Here is a 17,286-nt window from a genome sequence, read left to right on the forward strand (position 1 = left end):
CGCCTCTTACGACAAGCATGGGTTACTGAAGATCAATATTCTAACCCGGACCTTCAGGGGTACTTTACTAATAAAGTGAAATCCAAAATATAACATTTGTTACATTTTACCACTTTCTAAACTGGCATTGTGTATATGTTACAGTCACATTGTGAAATCAGTCATTTCGTGAAATTACTATGAGGATCAGCCATTTCGCTATTGGCTATATAAATAGGTTTGGACGTTTCCATCAAATTTGATGTAAATGTGCTTAATAACGATTGCCAGTGTTCGTGATGCACGAAAGTCGCCAAAACGCACTTTGTGGCCCATTACTTTTCAAAACCATATACAATTACATATAATTGTATATAATTATGCTACTGTCTAAGTTGCAGTTGGTCAATTGCAAACATATACTTACTGCCAATTAAAAAACAACATTATTTCATTTGCATTATTTTATTGAACATTTTGAGCAAGTATTAAATATATGGTTCTAATACTGAAAGTAACTAAAGGAAAATACTATTACAAGGTTAATGCATTGCCAAAACAATTAAATAGCCGGGTACAAAACGATGAAACAGGGCCTATGTCAAACGCGGGACAGGCTCGAACACTTCAAAACGACAGCTCAACCATTAGGAGATTGGTGCAGGTTTCACAGTGAGCTCAGCAAGTCGAATCTCTGTCGATCCCGGAAGCCAATCTGTGTTCTGTCTGCTCTTGTCCAAGCACTTGTACATTGAAGAACTGACTGCGGCTTATGTATCGAACCTTGTGTTGTGTTAGTCCTTGTATGTGTGTTGATGGTACATGAGTATTTGTGTAAGTAATTTGAGGAAATGGTCGTCAGACCCTCGCCTTGTGAAGCTCTCACGATCATGCGAGTTGCCAAGTTAAGTCCGAAACAGACGGAGAGGTAACCTGGATCCTCCAGGTAGGATGTAGCCTACATCGGTTACCTGGGCGCCTTATCGTTCCGTCTCCGTCTGTTTCGGACTAAACTCGGCAACTCGCATGACCGTGAGAGTTTCACAAAGCTATGGAGTATTGTAGGGTCACTTGACGGCTGTCAGAAACAACAATATCAATATACCCATGGACAGAAGGGGTCGACTGTTTCTTCCACTGTTATGCCATACAGCATGTAAATGGCAAAATTGACAGACAACACAAAGGCGTCATACGGCCTGTCTCCCACACAGGCGTCTTCGTCTGGTGTTATGGTTCTGTCATTGTTCATGTCAATGATGATCCAGAACATCTTAGAACCTTGGAAAACAATCTTTTCGAACTTGTTTATGTCATCATCTCTCAATTCTCTGAAGTTCTGCACGAACTGATTCTCTGTGATGCTGTCATGGCCTCTGAGTATAAAGAATTTGTACCACCTGGGCAGAAACTCCTCACACTTTGCGCGGACTGTAGCTGGGTGATCGGATTCAGTCACGTGTCTTGCCGTACAGTTTTCTGTATCCGCCAGGGAAATAACATTGTCGTAATTGTGGTCCATTGTGTGGAACCACAGTCGGAACCTGTCCCACAACTCATCTTCCACACTTGCATCTGTAACAAATCAGAATTATGTAAAACTGCAGCAAAGCGAGGTGCGGTGTAAAACTGGTTTAACGCCGAGATGCTGTTGCACATTAATAGGGGGGTGTCTGTGTGTCCGTGCATGTGCGCGTGTCTGCGCCTTTCTCTGGACTGATGCCGGTTTCACCCTGCTAGCCCACGAGGTAAATTAGCCTGCAACTTCACTCGAATACCCAACTCAGACTCAGTATGCTGGATAGTGCTTGGTGGAGTGGAGTACATAACACCATCTTGGATCAACATGAAATACTTACATACTAACAGTTAAGATATCCTTACGATATATTTCTACGACAGAAAACAGATTGCAATTTATTTTCTTACCATAGCTTTATATATATACACTCACAGACGAACATATCAATATTAAATCTATAACCTTTATATGTCTCCATCCAGGACATCAATATCAAATCATGGACCATTTTGGAACGAGGCATGAGCAAGTATTTCTTTTGAACCACGAATCTATGTTATCAAGTACAGATGTCGTCTTCATCAGTGTTTACAATCAACTGCCCACTGGCTTTATTTAATTGAAAAATGACTTGTAGAGTAAATTCCAATGAACAATGAAAGCATAATTTGATTTGAATCATATAGTTCATAATTAGGTCCTGTCCTCAGCCATATTAATTAAACTTTTATATCGCATCTTAAATATTGCCTACATATATCTATGATATTGGTATAATAATTCCAAATAAATATAAAATGTATCGGACAAAGGAAGTAACATAATCTTGCTAGTGTAGTTTTTGTTTGAAAGCAAATACGACGAAATTCTGAAATTCAATTTACAATTTCTAAGATGATGAAGTTTAAAGAGGATGTTCAGAATTCATAGACGATGTAACAAATATAACTACATGGTAAACGATTATTTACACCCATTGTGCTCCCACGACCTCCGATAATTCACGTGCACTGGGTTGAGCAACCTGTGATGATTCACCTAAACATTTCACATAATGTTCTGCAAGGCAACAACTTTGAAGTAACACAGCTGCAGATAAGCGTAAAGATGTAGCATTGTTTGTATTTAAATCAAGATGCCAGACAGAACTAAGTTTCACTTTACTGCGAAACAAATGCAGAATATACATGTCAAGCTTGAGCAGCCCCACTTTACAACGCCCGGAACCATAGCACGGAGATGAATTAAGGCCTTACTGTTCATTGTAACTTATTTGGACCCAAGCATGTCGTACATATATGCTCGTGCTATTGTGATTAAGTACCTCAGTTAGGTTACAGATGTGTTCCACTTTAATGAAAGTTTCTGCCAAAGTTGGTATTACAGAATTACTGGTTTAATCACACCCTCTGCTCACAACAACCTATCTAATGCTCTTACTCCGATATTCACTCCTGTATATTAAACACGTATCTACAATTTCGGTTTACAGTTAGCTAATACAGACCTGCAAACGTACTGCTCACAGACAACAAAACTCCAACAAGAACAGCCGCACGCATCATGTCAACCATGGCCGCTCCAGTTAGAACTTGGAATGGACAGTATGCCGAGCGTCATGCAACTAAATCTACTCACATGACATTTGGTATTTCAAAAGAATGGCAATTTTGACAGTGTCAAAATGTCAAAATATTCCATACCAGGCACTGGTGTATAACCATTTTCCCCAAAGTTATATTTGGGGACAACAAAGGCAATTATAGGTAATCATTGACAATGTTAAAATGATCTCAAATTACGATTTTTGGGAAAGATTCCGTGGGCCAGTGGATAGAGCACGTGATCGGAGATCAGACGCTCGGTGATTCATTCCCCTCAGTTAGTCAAACCAAAATGCTATTAAAGATGCTGCTTGTTGATACCCTGGCTGGCATCGGTGTTAAGGGATACAACAAGGACCGCTGGGCTTGCAGTCAGTGTGTTGGGCTTACACGTGAAACCGCAGCGTCCATGGTATTGCGGAGGGCTAGCACTGTCCACGAGCCTGAGGCGACGACTTTGGATATGTGCCCTTTGCCTAGACTGACCATGACGGTCAGGTTTTAGACATTGAGATATCACGCTGTGCAGTGCAAGGTCCTTGACCCACACACATACGTAAGATTCCCCGACGTAAGGAGATGTTAACGAACATGTATAGACAGCGTTGTGGGGTGAGGTTCCTGTCTGTTGTAACCGGGTGTATAATCAGAGGGGATACACCAAACGTTTGTTAAATGTATTAAACAGACATAGAAAATAGACTTTCGTAGCACTTTGGACATATTGAAACAATTAAGTAGTTTGAATAAACGAAGTTTTAAAGAAACTTATTCACATGGGTTGCATTATAACAGACAGACACACAGACAGACAGAGTTTATTTGCAGTAAAAGGCCATAGGCCCAAAATACATTCAAAGGAAATTTCAGTGTAGTCAGGGGCACAATGTGCTTTCATGTGTTTATAATAATCCTTTAACATAAAATAGATACAAGGCAACAGATTTTACAGTGTCTACATTAGTATTCTTGAAAAGATTTGCTAAAGAATATACAGTATAAGGCTTTTTAACACATTTTGTAATAAACCTCTCTCTTAGGTGTGAATAGGACTCACAGATGAACAGTACATGGAATTCATCTTCAATATAGGTAAGACCTTTAGATTTGCATGATGTACAAAATCTTTGATTATAATCAGTGTTGTTATAACGCCCAGTTTCTACAGCTATTTTAAAATTACTACACCTAAATTGTGCTAAAACAGCTCTTAAATGTGTAGAAAGGTTAAACGATAAATAACATTCAACATTTAACGCTGATTTAAAATACTGATAATAGTTGCATTTGGAAGAATTACTCAGGGAAGAGTACCAGGACTGTTTTAAATTATCTGATAATCTTTGTTTAAATAAGCTTATAAACATCTTTACATCACCAACATCTTGGCTCAACCAAACATATCCAAAACCAAAATTAAACAGAAGATTTTTAACTTTTGATGCCCATGTAGTTCTACCACTATCATCTAAAGACTTGAGCATAAGGTAGCTTTGAAAAGGTAATCTGTCATGAGGAAGTTGTAACAATCTACACCAATATTTGATTACTCGGGTCATATAATTAAGCTGCAGGGGCAATCTGCCACATTCACCCAGGGCCATGGAATTACAAGATGACCTATTTATTTTCAGATACTTTTTACAAAAATCAAGCTGTACCGATTCAATACTTTTACAATAGGAAGTTCCCCATATTTCTGATCCGTAGCATAATATTGGTGTGATCAGTGCATCAAAAATTTTGAATAGATCTGTACAGTTAATGTTTCCGAATTTCCTTTGAAAGTGATTAATTGATAAAATTGCCTTTCTAGCTTGAGAAGCTAAACATAATTGTGCCCTGGACCAAACAAGTTTTGGTGTAAATATGATGCCAAGATATTTATAAAAAGATACTGTTTCTTTTTGTTCCCCATTAAAATACCACTTTTCATAAGATCTAAGAGGCCCACCATTTCTGAAAGCAACCACTTTTGTTTTCTTAACGTTTACTTTCATTCCTGTTTCCTCACAAAATAATTCAAGGGCATTTATCTTTTTCTGCAGTTGAATACAAGTGTCCGAAAGAGCCGAAACATCATCAGCAAACATAAGGGCATACACATTATTGAAAACAGCATTGACAAATATTCCCTTACCACCTTCATTTGGCATAATTGTGCATAAATGATTAATAAATATTATAACTATCTAAGGGCTTAAAATGCATCCCTGGCGGGTACCCACATTACAAGAAAATTGCTTAGAAAGTCCCTCAGGGGTTCTAACACAGGTACAAAGTGAATTATACATACATGTGATAATATCTAAGAACTTCCCATCTAATCCAACCTTACGAAGAGAATCTATAAGTATATCATGTTTAAGAGTATCGAAAGCTTTTGAAAAATCGATAAAAAGACAATAAAATCTGCCCTGTTTTTTACATGAATCTTCTGTATGAAAGCCTGAAGTGTAAAAATGTGGTCTGTTGTAGAATAGTTTTCCCTAAAGCCAGCCTGATATTCACAAATGATATTATTTAAATCACACCCGATTTTTAATCTTTTATTTAGAATTGATGTAAATAATTTACAAAGGGAATCAATGAGGGATATACCACGATAATTATCGGGGTCGTTCTTGTCGCCAGATTTCAACAAAGGGCAAATAATGCTCTTACCCCAACTGGGAGGGAAATAGCCAGAGTCATAAATTCTGTTGAAAAGAACAGTGAGAGTAAGAACAATGAAACATCTCGACTCCTTTAGAAATTCATTTGCAATTCCGTCTGGACCAGGGGCTTTACTGACTGGCAAAGAGAGAATAGTTGTAGATATTTCTTGTTCGGAAAATGGTTGGTTCAAAAAAGAATCATTGTTGCTTGTAGATTGTAAAGGTGAAGGTAAATGTTCTGGTGTTTTTTGCGAAGTATTAATGCATAACAGATTTGAGAAATGATCTGTCCACTGTTGGCATGTGATATTGGGTGAAAGTTGTGGTGAAGATCTGTAATTTTTAAGTGTTTTCCAAAATAATTTAGGGTTGGTGCTTGCTGCTACTAGTTTATCTTTCTGTTTATTTTGGAAATTTAATCTTTTTTGCTTGAATGCACATTTGAAGAGTGTTCGTAACTGTCTGAAGATATTAAAGTCTGCATTGTGATCTCTATGGGCTCTGAGTGCTGCATATTTGTCATGCTTTAAGTTTTCTAAGTCCTGATCCCACCTAGGTGGTTGAGTTCTTGTTTGTGAAGGAAATAAACCATTACATATGGTTTTTGTGTGATCAGCTGCTTTCTGGAAAAGAGTTACTAAATGTGAAAGTGCTTGGTCGATATTGTTATGGATGAGGGCATTTAAATGACTGTATTGATTATTAAACAATGACCGAAAGTTTGGAATGAATGCACTGTTTTCATCCTTGCACCACATATATTTTGTCCATTTATCATGTTTACCCTCTTGTACATTACTGTTTGAGGTAAGCGTATTAGAATAAGCAGTAGAGGGGAGTTTACTGTTAAGTGTGTTGATATTGAGTGTGCATGACAGTGGAAAGTGACATGAGTTATCTAGTGTGCCGACATTAAACTGCGTGATGAAAGGGAATAGTGACGAAGAAGCTAGCATGTAGTCAACTACACTGCAACCGTTATAAGTAAAGCATGTGAATTGACCACATAAATCATTTGCTAATCTACCATTTAAGGCATGAATGCCAAAAGTGCAACATAATTCAGCAAGTTTTTTCCCATAATTATTATAAACCTGATCTCTAGAAGATCGAGGCATATCAAATGTATCTTTGGGATAATCATCATTTTCATATACACAGTCAATATATTATCATCTGGTATATAATCGAAGAAGTCTTTCATTCTAGCATTATAACATCGCCATGGAAACGTCCTAGGTCACAAGGATAAAAACAGATCGGGTTTCACTATTTTCAGGTCGTAGCTATAGAACGTATTTCACATGTAATTTACATTCCTGAAAAATCAACACCGTTTATGACCAATTAAAGGCATTAAGGGCCAGTTATGTCCACAACAATACTCATTATCTATAAGTAGGGCTGATTGGCGCGTGGCGTCCCTCCAATGACGCACTATCACAGCTTGTGATGTTCTGGTAATGGGTTTAAACTGTCTGACTTGTTTGAGTGGCATTTTAGAAGTTGAGACGTACAATATAGAACAAGTTTTATGGATAACAACTTCTTTATTTCGTGAGTGCGACGTTTCGATACAGATTCTTGTACCGTTGTCAAACAAGAGTGATACATGAAGTGACGGGCTGTAAACTGTTATACATAGCACTGTATATATTGTAACGTAGTAACTCAGATAGACAATAAGAAAAGGACTATATTAAAGAGGGAATCCTACTCGAGTCTAGAATCATTTCGCAAGTCTAGATTCTGGGCCCCACTCAGTTTTTAGTAGATACATGTATTTGTATTTGGTATATATTTATGAATGTGATAACTGTATTTCCAGGACGAAATGTTTGTCTACCCATCCAAAGGCGAATCACCAAAACATTGTGTACGGCAGAGGTGTTTAAATGCATGATTAGTCCATCTAACATGAAATATTTCCGAGAATTATCTACGAGCAACAAGAAATTACACATTAACCGCCCCGAGTGAATTCCTTGTTTTAGACACGCTCTTTAAAACGAAACTTTCAAAACCAGTTCTATTCTACCCCCAAACATACGAACATGTAGAAATAGGTAGTTTTGTCAGCAACTTGACACCTTAGCTCAGTCGGAACAATTGTAACAAATAACGACTGAGTGAGTGAGTATGCTTTTACGCCGCTTTGAGCATTATTTCAGCACGGCGGGGGGCACCAGAAATGGGCTTCACACTTTGTACCCATGTCGGGAATCGAACCCAGGTATTCGGCGTGACGAGCGAACGATTTAACCACAAGGCTACCCCACCGCCCAATAACCATGTACAAAAGATGACGCCATGTTCAGTTATTTGCAACAATGCGTTGATAAGGTATCACGTTGCTATTGGGCCATTCGCAAATTTGTCAACAATGGAAGACTAGGTATAAATTAGGGAATCAGAGCGAAGTAAACATTATGGAGGTTACCAAAAATTACTGAATATCATAGAACTGATATAATTGCTCATAAATAGAATCACATACAGATGGGCTTTACTAAGTACCAATCAATCGTTAACTTTGCCAGAAACCAAGTTAATGTGACTACTTTGTAAATACAAACATAGCTGTGTGACAACTGGCCGTTAGATAGGAGAGAATCTTATAACCTATCTGTTTTCATGCCACGTTCAGCTATAACTGACTGTATTAATGTGTATAAAAGTAGCCTCGGTGAGACTGTCTGTCGGTCACCAAATGAATTGGCTGTTTGATTTTTGGTTAACGATGTACACAGCAATAATTGAACCATATCACAACGGTGTGTAAAGAATCGAGTCTGAACAATACAATCCAGAAATTGACAATTGATGAGAATCGATCTGTGAACCCTGATACGACGGCATGTGTCCACCAATCAGCGTGCTGAACTACCCGATCCCTTTAGTCGTCTCTAATGACAAGCATGCTTGCTGAAGACCAATGCTTCATAACAGTGTTAGTACCTACGCCGAAACGTCTCACTCATTCATCACTTGCTTGATAACGGTGTTAGTACCTTCGCCGAAACGTCTCACTCATTCATCACTTGCTTGATAACAGTGTTAGAACCCTCGCCGAAACGTCTCACTCATTCATCACTTGCTTGATAACAGTGTTAGAACCCTCGCCGAAACGTCTCACTCATTCATCACTTGCTTGATAACGGTGTTAGTACCTTCGCCGAAACGTCTCACTCATTCATCACTTGCTTGATAACAGTGTTAGTACCTTCGCCGAAACGTCTCACTCATTCATCACTTGCTTGATAACAGTGTTAGTACCCTCGCCGAAACGTCTCACTCATTCATCACTTGCTTGATAACAGTGTTAGAACCCTCGCCGAAACGTCTCACTCATTCATCACTTGCTTGATAACGCTGTTAGTACCTTCGCCGAAACGTCTCACTCATTCATCACTTGCTTGATAACAGTGTTAGAATCCTCGCCTAAACGCCTCACTCATTCATCACTTGCTTGATAACGGTGTTAGTACCTTCGCCGAAACGTCTCACTCATTCATCACTTGCTTGATAACGGTGTTAGTACCCTCGCCGAAACGTCTCACTCATTCATCACTTGCTTGATAACGGTGTTAGTACCTTCGCCGAAACGTCTCACTCATTCATCACTTGCTTGATAACAGTGTTAGTACCCTCGCCGAAACGTCTCACTCATTCATCACTTGCTTGATAACGGTGTTAGTACCTTCGCCGAAACGTCTCACTCATTCATCACTTGCTTGATAACGGTGTTAGTACCTACGCCGAAACGTCTCACTCATTCATCACTTGCTTGATAACGGTGTTAGTACCTACGCCGAAACGTCTCACTCATTCATCACTTGCTTGATAACGGTGTTAGTACCTTCGCCGAAACGTCTCACTCATTCATCACTTGCTTGATAACAGTGTTAGTACCTTCGCCGAAACGTCTCACTCATTCATCACTTGCTTGATAACGGTGTTAGTACCTTCGCCGAAACGTCTCACTCATTCATCACTTGCTTGATAACGGTGTTAGCACTTACGCCGAAACGTCTCACTCATTCATCCCTTGCCGATAACGGTCTTAGCACTTACGCCGAAACGTCTCACTCATTCATCCCTTGCCGATAACGGTGTTAGTACCTTCGCCGAAACGTCTCACTCATTCATCCCTTGCTTGATAATGGTGTTAGTACCTACGCCGAAACGTCTCACTCATTCATCCCTTGCTTGATAACAGAGTTAGTACCTACGCCGAAACGTCGCACTCATTACAATAAAGAAGTTGACTATCCATAGAACTTTGTTTTCCTTCAATGCTGATGGGGGTTGGATGTAGTCTCCAGCTTTCGTCTCTTGTAAGAAGTGATTTACCGGATCGGACGGTCAGACACGATGTACTTGTATCATCTACCAATCTGAATATCTATTTTGAGACAACTCCTCTCTAGATTTTATTTCCAATATATATGCTACACATTACTATTATTATTTTATTTAAAAAGGAAGTTATTATTATTTTATTATTATGTTTTATAGATTAAAGATAATATTTTTTTTATTATTATTATTATTATAATAGGATATTTATATAGCGCACATATCCACGCACTAGTGCATGCTCAAGGCGCTGGTATTGAACTCTTTTATGAAAGTTCTCTACAACACGTGAACATAGAACTATTTATGACAGCATACGCCAGTACAGTACATTTATGCTGAGTTCGGTTTTCATACATGTATGTTATAGTAGCTTCTTAGACATTAATATATACTACTCAAAAGAAGTTAAGGGTCAAACAAAATGTGCACATCAAAATTAGAATAGGCAATTTTGAGACTATTAGGACAGGAAACTTTCTGTATGGGTGTTATTTGGACTGAATACATCATAAGTGTATGAGAAATGTTATCATTACCCGTTCCCTTAGGTAACTGTCAAATTTAACAGTAAATTCGGACTTCTTGATTTAAACCATGAACTCGGCCACACTAAATTGACCCTCGTCCTCGAAACAACCATTATGCCACCTAATGCACATTTTACACGTGCTGTCCATGGATGTCATTTTATGAATGCAAATTTTCACAATAAAAAGACCAAGCATTTTCAAATGGGCCTCATTAGAAATTTGAAGATGGTCAGACGATAGCTCAGCATCCAAGACAGAGGAAGGGCAATAGGTTGGCTTCAAGATGGTCAAACCCAACGAAGTGTTGCTAGGCGACTAAATGTAAGCCAGAGTGTTATTGGGAGACTATGGCAGAGGTTCAGGACAACAAATGCTGTCCAGAATCGGCCCCGTTCCGGAAGACCCCGATCAACAACAGCCCGTGATGATCGCTACTTGATGATGATGGCTTTGCGACAGCGATTTGTGAACCCAAGACATCTTCAGGATCAGCTGAGAGCTGGCCGTGGCACCAACGTATCCGATCAGACAGTTCGAAATCCGAGGTTTGCGTTCTCGACGTCCTGCAGTGCGACCACCACTACTTGAGCGGCACAGAAGAGCTCCCCGAGATTGGTGCCGACGGCTTGTTCGTTGGAACCATGGTCAGTGGGCACAGACAATCTTTTCTGATGAATCCCGCTTCACACTCCAGATTTATGATGGTCGTGCCCGTGTTTATCGTCGTCAACGAGAGAGGTATGCTGACGTAAACATTGCCCAACGTTTACCTTTCGGAGGCGGAAGTGTGATGGTCTGGGCGGGTGTCTCAGTGCACCACAGAACTGCTCTCTACATCGTCCATGGGAATTTGACTGGTCTTCGAAACCTCAACGAGATTATCCAACTTCTGGTAATGCCACTTCTTCGTCAACCTGGACCATTGGCCTGGTTCAAGGATGATAACGCTAGACCCCATCGTCCCAGGGTGGTAACAGACTTTCTGCAGCAGCAGAACGTTCAGCACATGGTGTGGCCTGCATATTCACCCGACTTGTCACCAATTGAGCATGCCTGGGATGAGTTAGGACGAAGAATTCGAGCTTATCACGTCCCTGCCATCAATCTCCAGGAACTGGGTCAATGACTAGTCGCAGAATGGGCAGCAAGCCCTCAACAGTATTTCAGACGCTTAATGAACAACATGCGTCAACGTTGTCAGGAATGCATCCACGCTAACGGTGGCTACACGAGTTACTAAAGATTTCTGACTTTGTGTGAACTCTGATTTTGGGGTACTTGACTTCGATGAATTTTGGAATAAAGTTGTGTCTTATCAATTCACTTTTTGTTTTTGTTTTCGTTTCTTAAGAGCTTGAGGTTTTGTTTATGTCATTGGTTGTCACAATTTTATTTCCATATCTTATACTTTTAATCCAAAATACTTGTGACCCTTAACTTCTTTTGAGGAGTACTAGTGGAAAGAGAATACTTGTCTCCAACACGACAGAAGCAGTTTTTCTTGCTATTTCTAACTACCTCTAGAATGTCAGGTCTATAACCCCCGACCTACAGGCTGTCAAACCTTATTATTATTTTTAATAACACTGACAACTAGCAGTAGTATACATTGTAAACCAAAAGTCACTGTGTTCTTTAATCTGATTGGTTGAAAAACATGATCAAATGGTATTCGATTCCCGGAAATTCGCTGCGTATTAATACATACAAACATCGCTCACACCATTGTATTGTTACGTCGTCAGCTGTGATGACGTCATTAAAATCATATTGTGACGTAAAGTCCGAATGACGTCACAAATAAACAGTTCCAGATGCTACCATAGGAGGCAGCCGAAACGGCCGGCTGATGACATTTCACTGCTGTACCCATACTCGGTGTCAATGAGTGCAGACGCAAAAACGTGTGTAGACCTTTTGGTTTACTTTTGTGTTTACAATGTCGATAAACATCATGTGTTGGCCAATTTCCGGGTGTTATTGAGTATTTGAAGCACAGGAATATTTAATTTGAAACCTCCGGCTGTCGCCGTCGGTTCCAAATGAATTCCCGTACTTCTAATACTCAATAACACCTGGAAATTGGCCAACTCATCATGTTTTTCTCCTAAGTGTCACCCTGGGGTATTTTCAAGATGGCGGTTAGATAACTTGGGTTCCGGTTCCGGTATGTGCACGCATCGTGATGACGTCACGTCCGGCTCCGGTGTGCGGGCGTATCCCGATGACGTCACCTCCAGGCCAAGATGGACGCCCTGTTCAAGATGGCGGCCAATCCGGTGGGATCTCGTGGGGATCTCGTGGAATCTCGCGAGCGTAGACACAATGCAAGATGGCGGACGGACGAGCGGCGGACGGGAAGGAGAGGGAGCGAGGGAGGGAGAGTGGTGAGAAGACGATGGCGTGCCTAGAGAAGTGTGTGGTTCAAGCTTTGTCACTCAGGTTTTCTTTCGAGCGAGGTGGGTGGCCCCTGAAAAGGGACGTTGGCATGGCAAGGCATGTTTAACACCGGCATAGCAGATCAAGGCCTCGGAAGATAAATGTCCCTGGGCAGACATCATCATGCAGTTGGTGATCCCTTCACACACACGTAAAAGATACACACGTAAAAGGGAGCTCCCGGGACTACATCGAAGCGATTGGAGGGAAAGGCTTTGAAGCAGGTTTGGCATATAATCAACCGCCAATTTGACGACCATTTTGGTAGGCTTTCAGATGTGGCTGTTGTCGTTGTTGGTGGTGGTGGTGCGGTTGTCGTTTCTGTTGTCATTGTTGGTGGTGGGGCTGCCGCTGCTTCTGCTCCCGTTGTTGGGATCAATACCGGTTCTGCTGCTGTTGTACCCTCTTCCATTTTGATACCGGTCTTCACTTGCAAGCTTGGGCTACATCGTAGACATTGCTTTCTACCGCAATCTTTTCGGTAAGGTGTTGGTCCGATGACTTCAACTCTTCTTGTGTCCATGTTACATCGCGATAGCCCTCACTTACAAATGCTGGAGTTTATATTGGCGACGAGACATCGATGACGTGTCGTCGATGACGTGGCATTGATGACGTCATGGTCGCGCGTGTGGTGGTGACGTGGCACCGGTTATTTTATGGTCAGCTCTCCTATATCATGAGGAGGGTGACCGAAGCAGTGTTACAACCCACACTATGGCAGAGAACTGGGACTCAGAATTGATTTCCTTGGAGACACCATCACCCTCACCCTCGCCACCCTTGCCGGCATGGCAGTGTACTCAATGCAGAGGAGGATTACCTGTGTATGCCAAGGGCACCATAGCGTACAATGGCACTTTTTGCTGTTTTTACTGTGGTACCAGCCTCAAGGATACCTATATTCGCCGGTTGACGCATGGCAGTAAGTGTCCGGTAAAAACAAAGCTTGACATTCACTCACGCCAATGTATGGCCAAGCTGTGGACACTGTGAGTGAGATTCACCCTCACTCTTCAACAGCCCTTCTCAGGGCAACCCATCTCTCTCAAAAGAATGCTGCATCCAGTGCAAACAACAACAATAACAACGATAGGTTGACATAATCCCTAAGGGATTAGGGGCGTCCCTGATCTTTTGTTTACAAACAGTATGAACTGTAACATCAGAACATCATAACATCAGAACGATAAGGTTGTGTCCTTTGGCAGGGTTGTGGATCATGGTTGTTGTTGTCTGTCAGGCGTGTGGGTTGAAACCAACGTCTGACACGCTCTTTATTGACAGGGGTATCGTAGGGATCAAACTGTTCCATCACTTCATCAAAAGACCATCCACGGGCACGATGAGCCAGTACATACAAACAGTACATCCACCAAGAGGCACTGAACCAGGGTTGAAGTGATTGACAATTCCACTGTTGTTGGAGCCATCCGGTGCAAATCATGACATTCCAACTATCAAAGTGGCACCCGTTTTGGCTTTCATGGGCTGCACCCAAGCCATTTTGGAGAAGACATCGATGACACACAGCAAATCCCGGTAGCCTTGGTTCTCTTTCTGATACGCAAGGAGATCGCTCAAATTGGCCTGTTACAATTCATCCACGCCATCCACACGGTAATGATCCCTGGGAAACGAGCGTCGGGCTGGTGCAAGGTGTGCAAGGTGTGCAAGGTGTACGCGTCCTGGGTTTTCAACCATTGGCGAACCTGACGTTGTGTGGGTCTTGGTCCCCCATTCCTGGGTCCTGCTTTGGCTTGATGTCCTGCTGCTGTTGCTTGCCACAAGGAAAGCCACCCTCCATAGCCTGCTGGGTATTTTGGATCGTAATAGGTGTTGTGGAGCCATCGTGTCCATGCAGGAGACAAAGAGGACTCTTTGCTGTTGTTGTTTCTCTTTCTAATGTTGACACTGTCGTTGACATCACCCTCTGCTCCCTTTTATGAAAAGTGAATCCACTGACGAACCCGGTTGAGAGGGGAGGAGGAGGAGGGGGTCTCTGCTGTTGTTGGTGTCGTTGCTGACTTCTTCTTCTTCTTGGGTTCCAGAGGAAAGTTGGATGGGGGTGGGGTCAAAACAACCCACCTTCCCCTGGTGGGTGTTGACGCTTCACGGGGGTGGCAGGCGGCTGGGTGGATGACCCTTTGGTTTTCATCATCCAGGACCAACGTAGAGGGTTGCCAATCAGTTCATGGGGTACGTTGCTGGAAGCAAGATACTGGCCCAGAATATTCCAGCCCCGTGGAGGGTCTGATTTGGTACGTTGTCGAACAAGATCATTGATGAGATCCAGCATGTGAGTCCCAGGCATGGGTTCCCCTTCTACCACGAATTGACCGTTCCCATTCCAACCCAAGTCAGGGTGGGCTTGAATACGTGCCATCAACTGCTTGGCCTCGGCTTGTAGCGTTTTGGGAACCGTTTGCACGACTTCATTCAGAATCGCTTTGACATCGGTTCTGAAACAAAGAACAAAAAAACATGAGCCACTGCTCTACGACCGGCTTCGCGGACTGATTCTTATGAATGCGACCTCTACGCGGGACGATCACGAGTGTGACTCAGTAAGTAAACCGTACTTACGGTGAGCTAGGGGAGTTCCATCCCTGGGTGTCTCGTCCCTGGTTCCAACCCTGGGGGTTCCAGTCCTAGGGGTTCCAGTTGCATCTAAAGACCGTGGTTTGGTCGCTGCTTGGTCTTGAAACGCCAAGGTGTGTTGCAACAAGGTGTTATACTGGTGCTCTCTGTCCCTAAAGGAAACCGTGTCATCACGGACGAGGGTATCCATATCGTGAAGCGTGTGCAAGTGTTTCTGTTCCAACAGGTTGGACTTGAGCAACTGCCGTTGACGTTTTTCTTCTTGCAGACTTTGCCATAACTCTTCAGGGACAATCACCATCTTCCGTGCATGTTTCACCTTGGTGGTAGGACGGTACAGATGCAACTAACCCCAATCCATGATGCGTCCTCTATTTATGATCTTCCTTTAGGATCATCTACCCAACAGGCCAGACACCAGCGGACCCACCACCGATGCCATATGTGGATATGTAGATGCCGTCATGATTCCACTGTTTGCTAAGACCTGGTATTTGTTGTACCCGACAGTGTGCATCCTCGCTTCAAGCAGGACATTGTTAGAAACAGCCATGGTTACGAGGTACAATGCATTTATGAAATTGATTTGCAGAGAAATAAATGCCCCGCGTTTTCCCTTCCTCATGTGGGGCGTATAACAAAAGACATCCAAATTAGGATGCTGTTCATGTAGAGGGTTCTGCTATAGTGAACAAAAAATAGGGATCATGAATATTTTGGGGATATTTTCATGAACTTGTGTACTCTGCCTGCATTAAACTTATATTGACAAAGTTTTCATTATCGCTAACTTTAATGTCAAGTATATATTTAGTCACAAATTTAGCATTTGCACTCTTTATTGGGACTACCCTTTATATATAACTTTTAAAAGGATTTCAGAAATATTCGATCTCTATAATCGGGTTTGTCGTACTATCTGTAAGAATGTATCTCCTGTGACAGGTTTGTTGCTCTGGCCATAGGACCTGTCAGTCCCATGATCATTGGTAAGAAGCTGCGATAGTGAGTCACGACACAGCATCAATTACGTTGTCTACCTGTGTCCATTACCTGTGGTGGGAGATCCCATGCCCTCTCAGGTCCTGTGCAGTGTATGGAAGGGACACCGATCTGCCTGCATTACCCTTCAAGAAATATGATGGGTTTTAGTCACCCATTGTAATATATATATGTGTCTGTCAGGGTCAATAAAGTGTTTTCAACTATATGTTGCTGTTGAATATATGGTGAATGTGTACTGAAGATATACTACCCATCAAAAGTTTAGACTCACTTAAAGCACTCACTATATGTTATGTTATGTTATGTTATGTGTGTGTGTTTGTGTGTGTTTTGTGTGTGTGTGTGTGTGTTTGCGTGTGTGTGTGTGTGTGTGCGTGCGTGCGTGTGCGTGCATGTATACATGAATAGACAGATGCCGATGTTTACAGATGTTTCTAAATGATAATTACGTGCATTTCTGCCGGGACTGAAACTTTGTGCCGATGTAGACAGAGTGCCGGTGTTTACAGAGGCCGGTATTGCCAGAGTCCACTGTATATATGGTTACATCGAAGATGAATTTCTCCACTAACTTAGGGGAACCAACT

General features: G+C 41.8%; 1 protein-coding gene across 1 annotated transcript; it reads right to left on the reverse strand.

The window, feature by feature from the left end:
* Positions 1 to 428: 428 nt before the first annotated feature.
* LOC124280541 lies at positions 429 to 3,110 on the reverse strand. The gene is made up of 2 exons (XM_046716489.1): positions 3,009 to 3,110; positions 429 to 1,554 (listed from the first exon to the last, which is right to left on the reverse strand). The coding sequence occupies exons 1-2, from the start codon at positions 3,073 to 3,075 to the stop codon at positions 1,076 to 1,078; spliced, it is 546 nt and encodes a 181-aa protein (XP_046572445.1). The 5' UTR covers positions 3,076 to 3,110; the 3' UTR covers positions 429 to 1,075.
* Positions 3,111 to 17,286: the final 14,176 nt, after the last annotated feature.

This window comes from Haliotis rubra, unplaced genomic scaffold (assembly GCF_003918875.1).
Source record: "Haliotis rubra isolate DU_JTF1 unplaced genomic scaffold, ASM391887v1 Scf27, whole genome shotgun sequence".
In the NCBI taxonomy this organism is placed as follows: Eukaryota; Metazoa; Mollusca; class Gastropoda; order Lepetellida; family Haliotidae; genus Haliotis; species Haliotis rubra.

Coding starts and splice junctions, on each gene's coding strand:
- LOC124280541 (XM_046716489.1), bottom strand. CDS start 3,075: ATGGTTGACATGATGCGTGCGGCTGTTCTTGTTGGAGTTTTGTTGTCT. Junction 1,555..3,008: donor TGTGAGCAGTACGTTTGCAG/GTCTGTATTAGC, acceptor GATTTGTTACAG/ATGCAAGTGTGGAAGATGAG.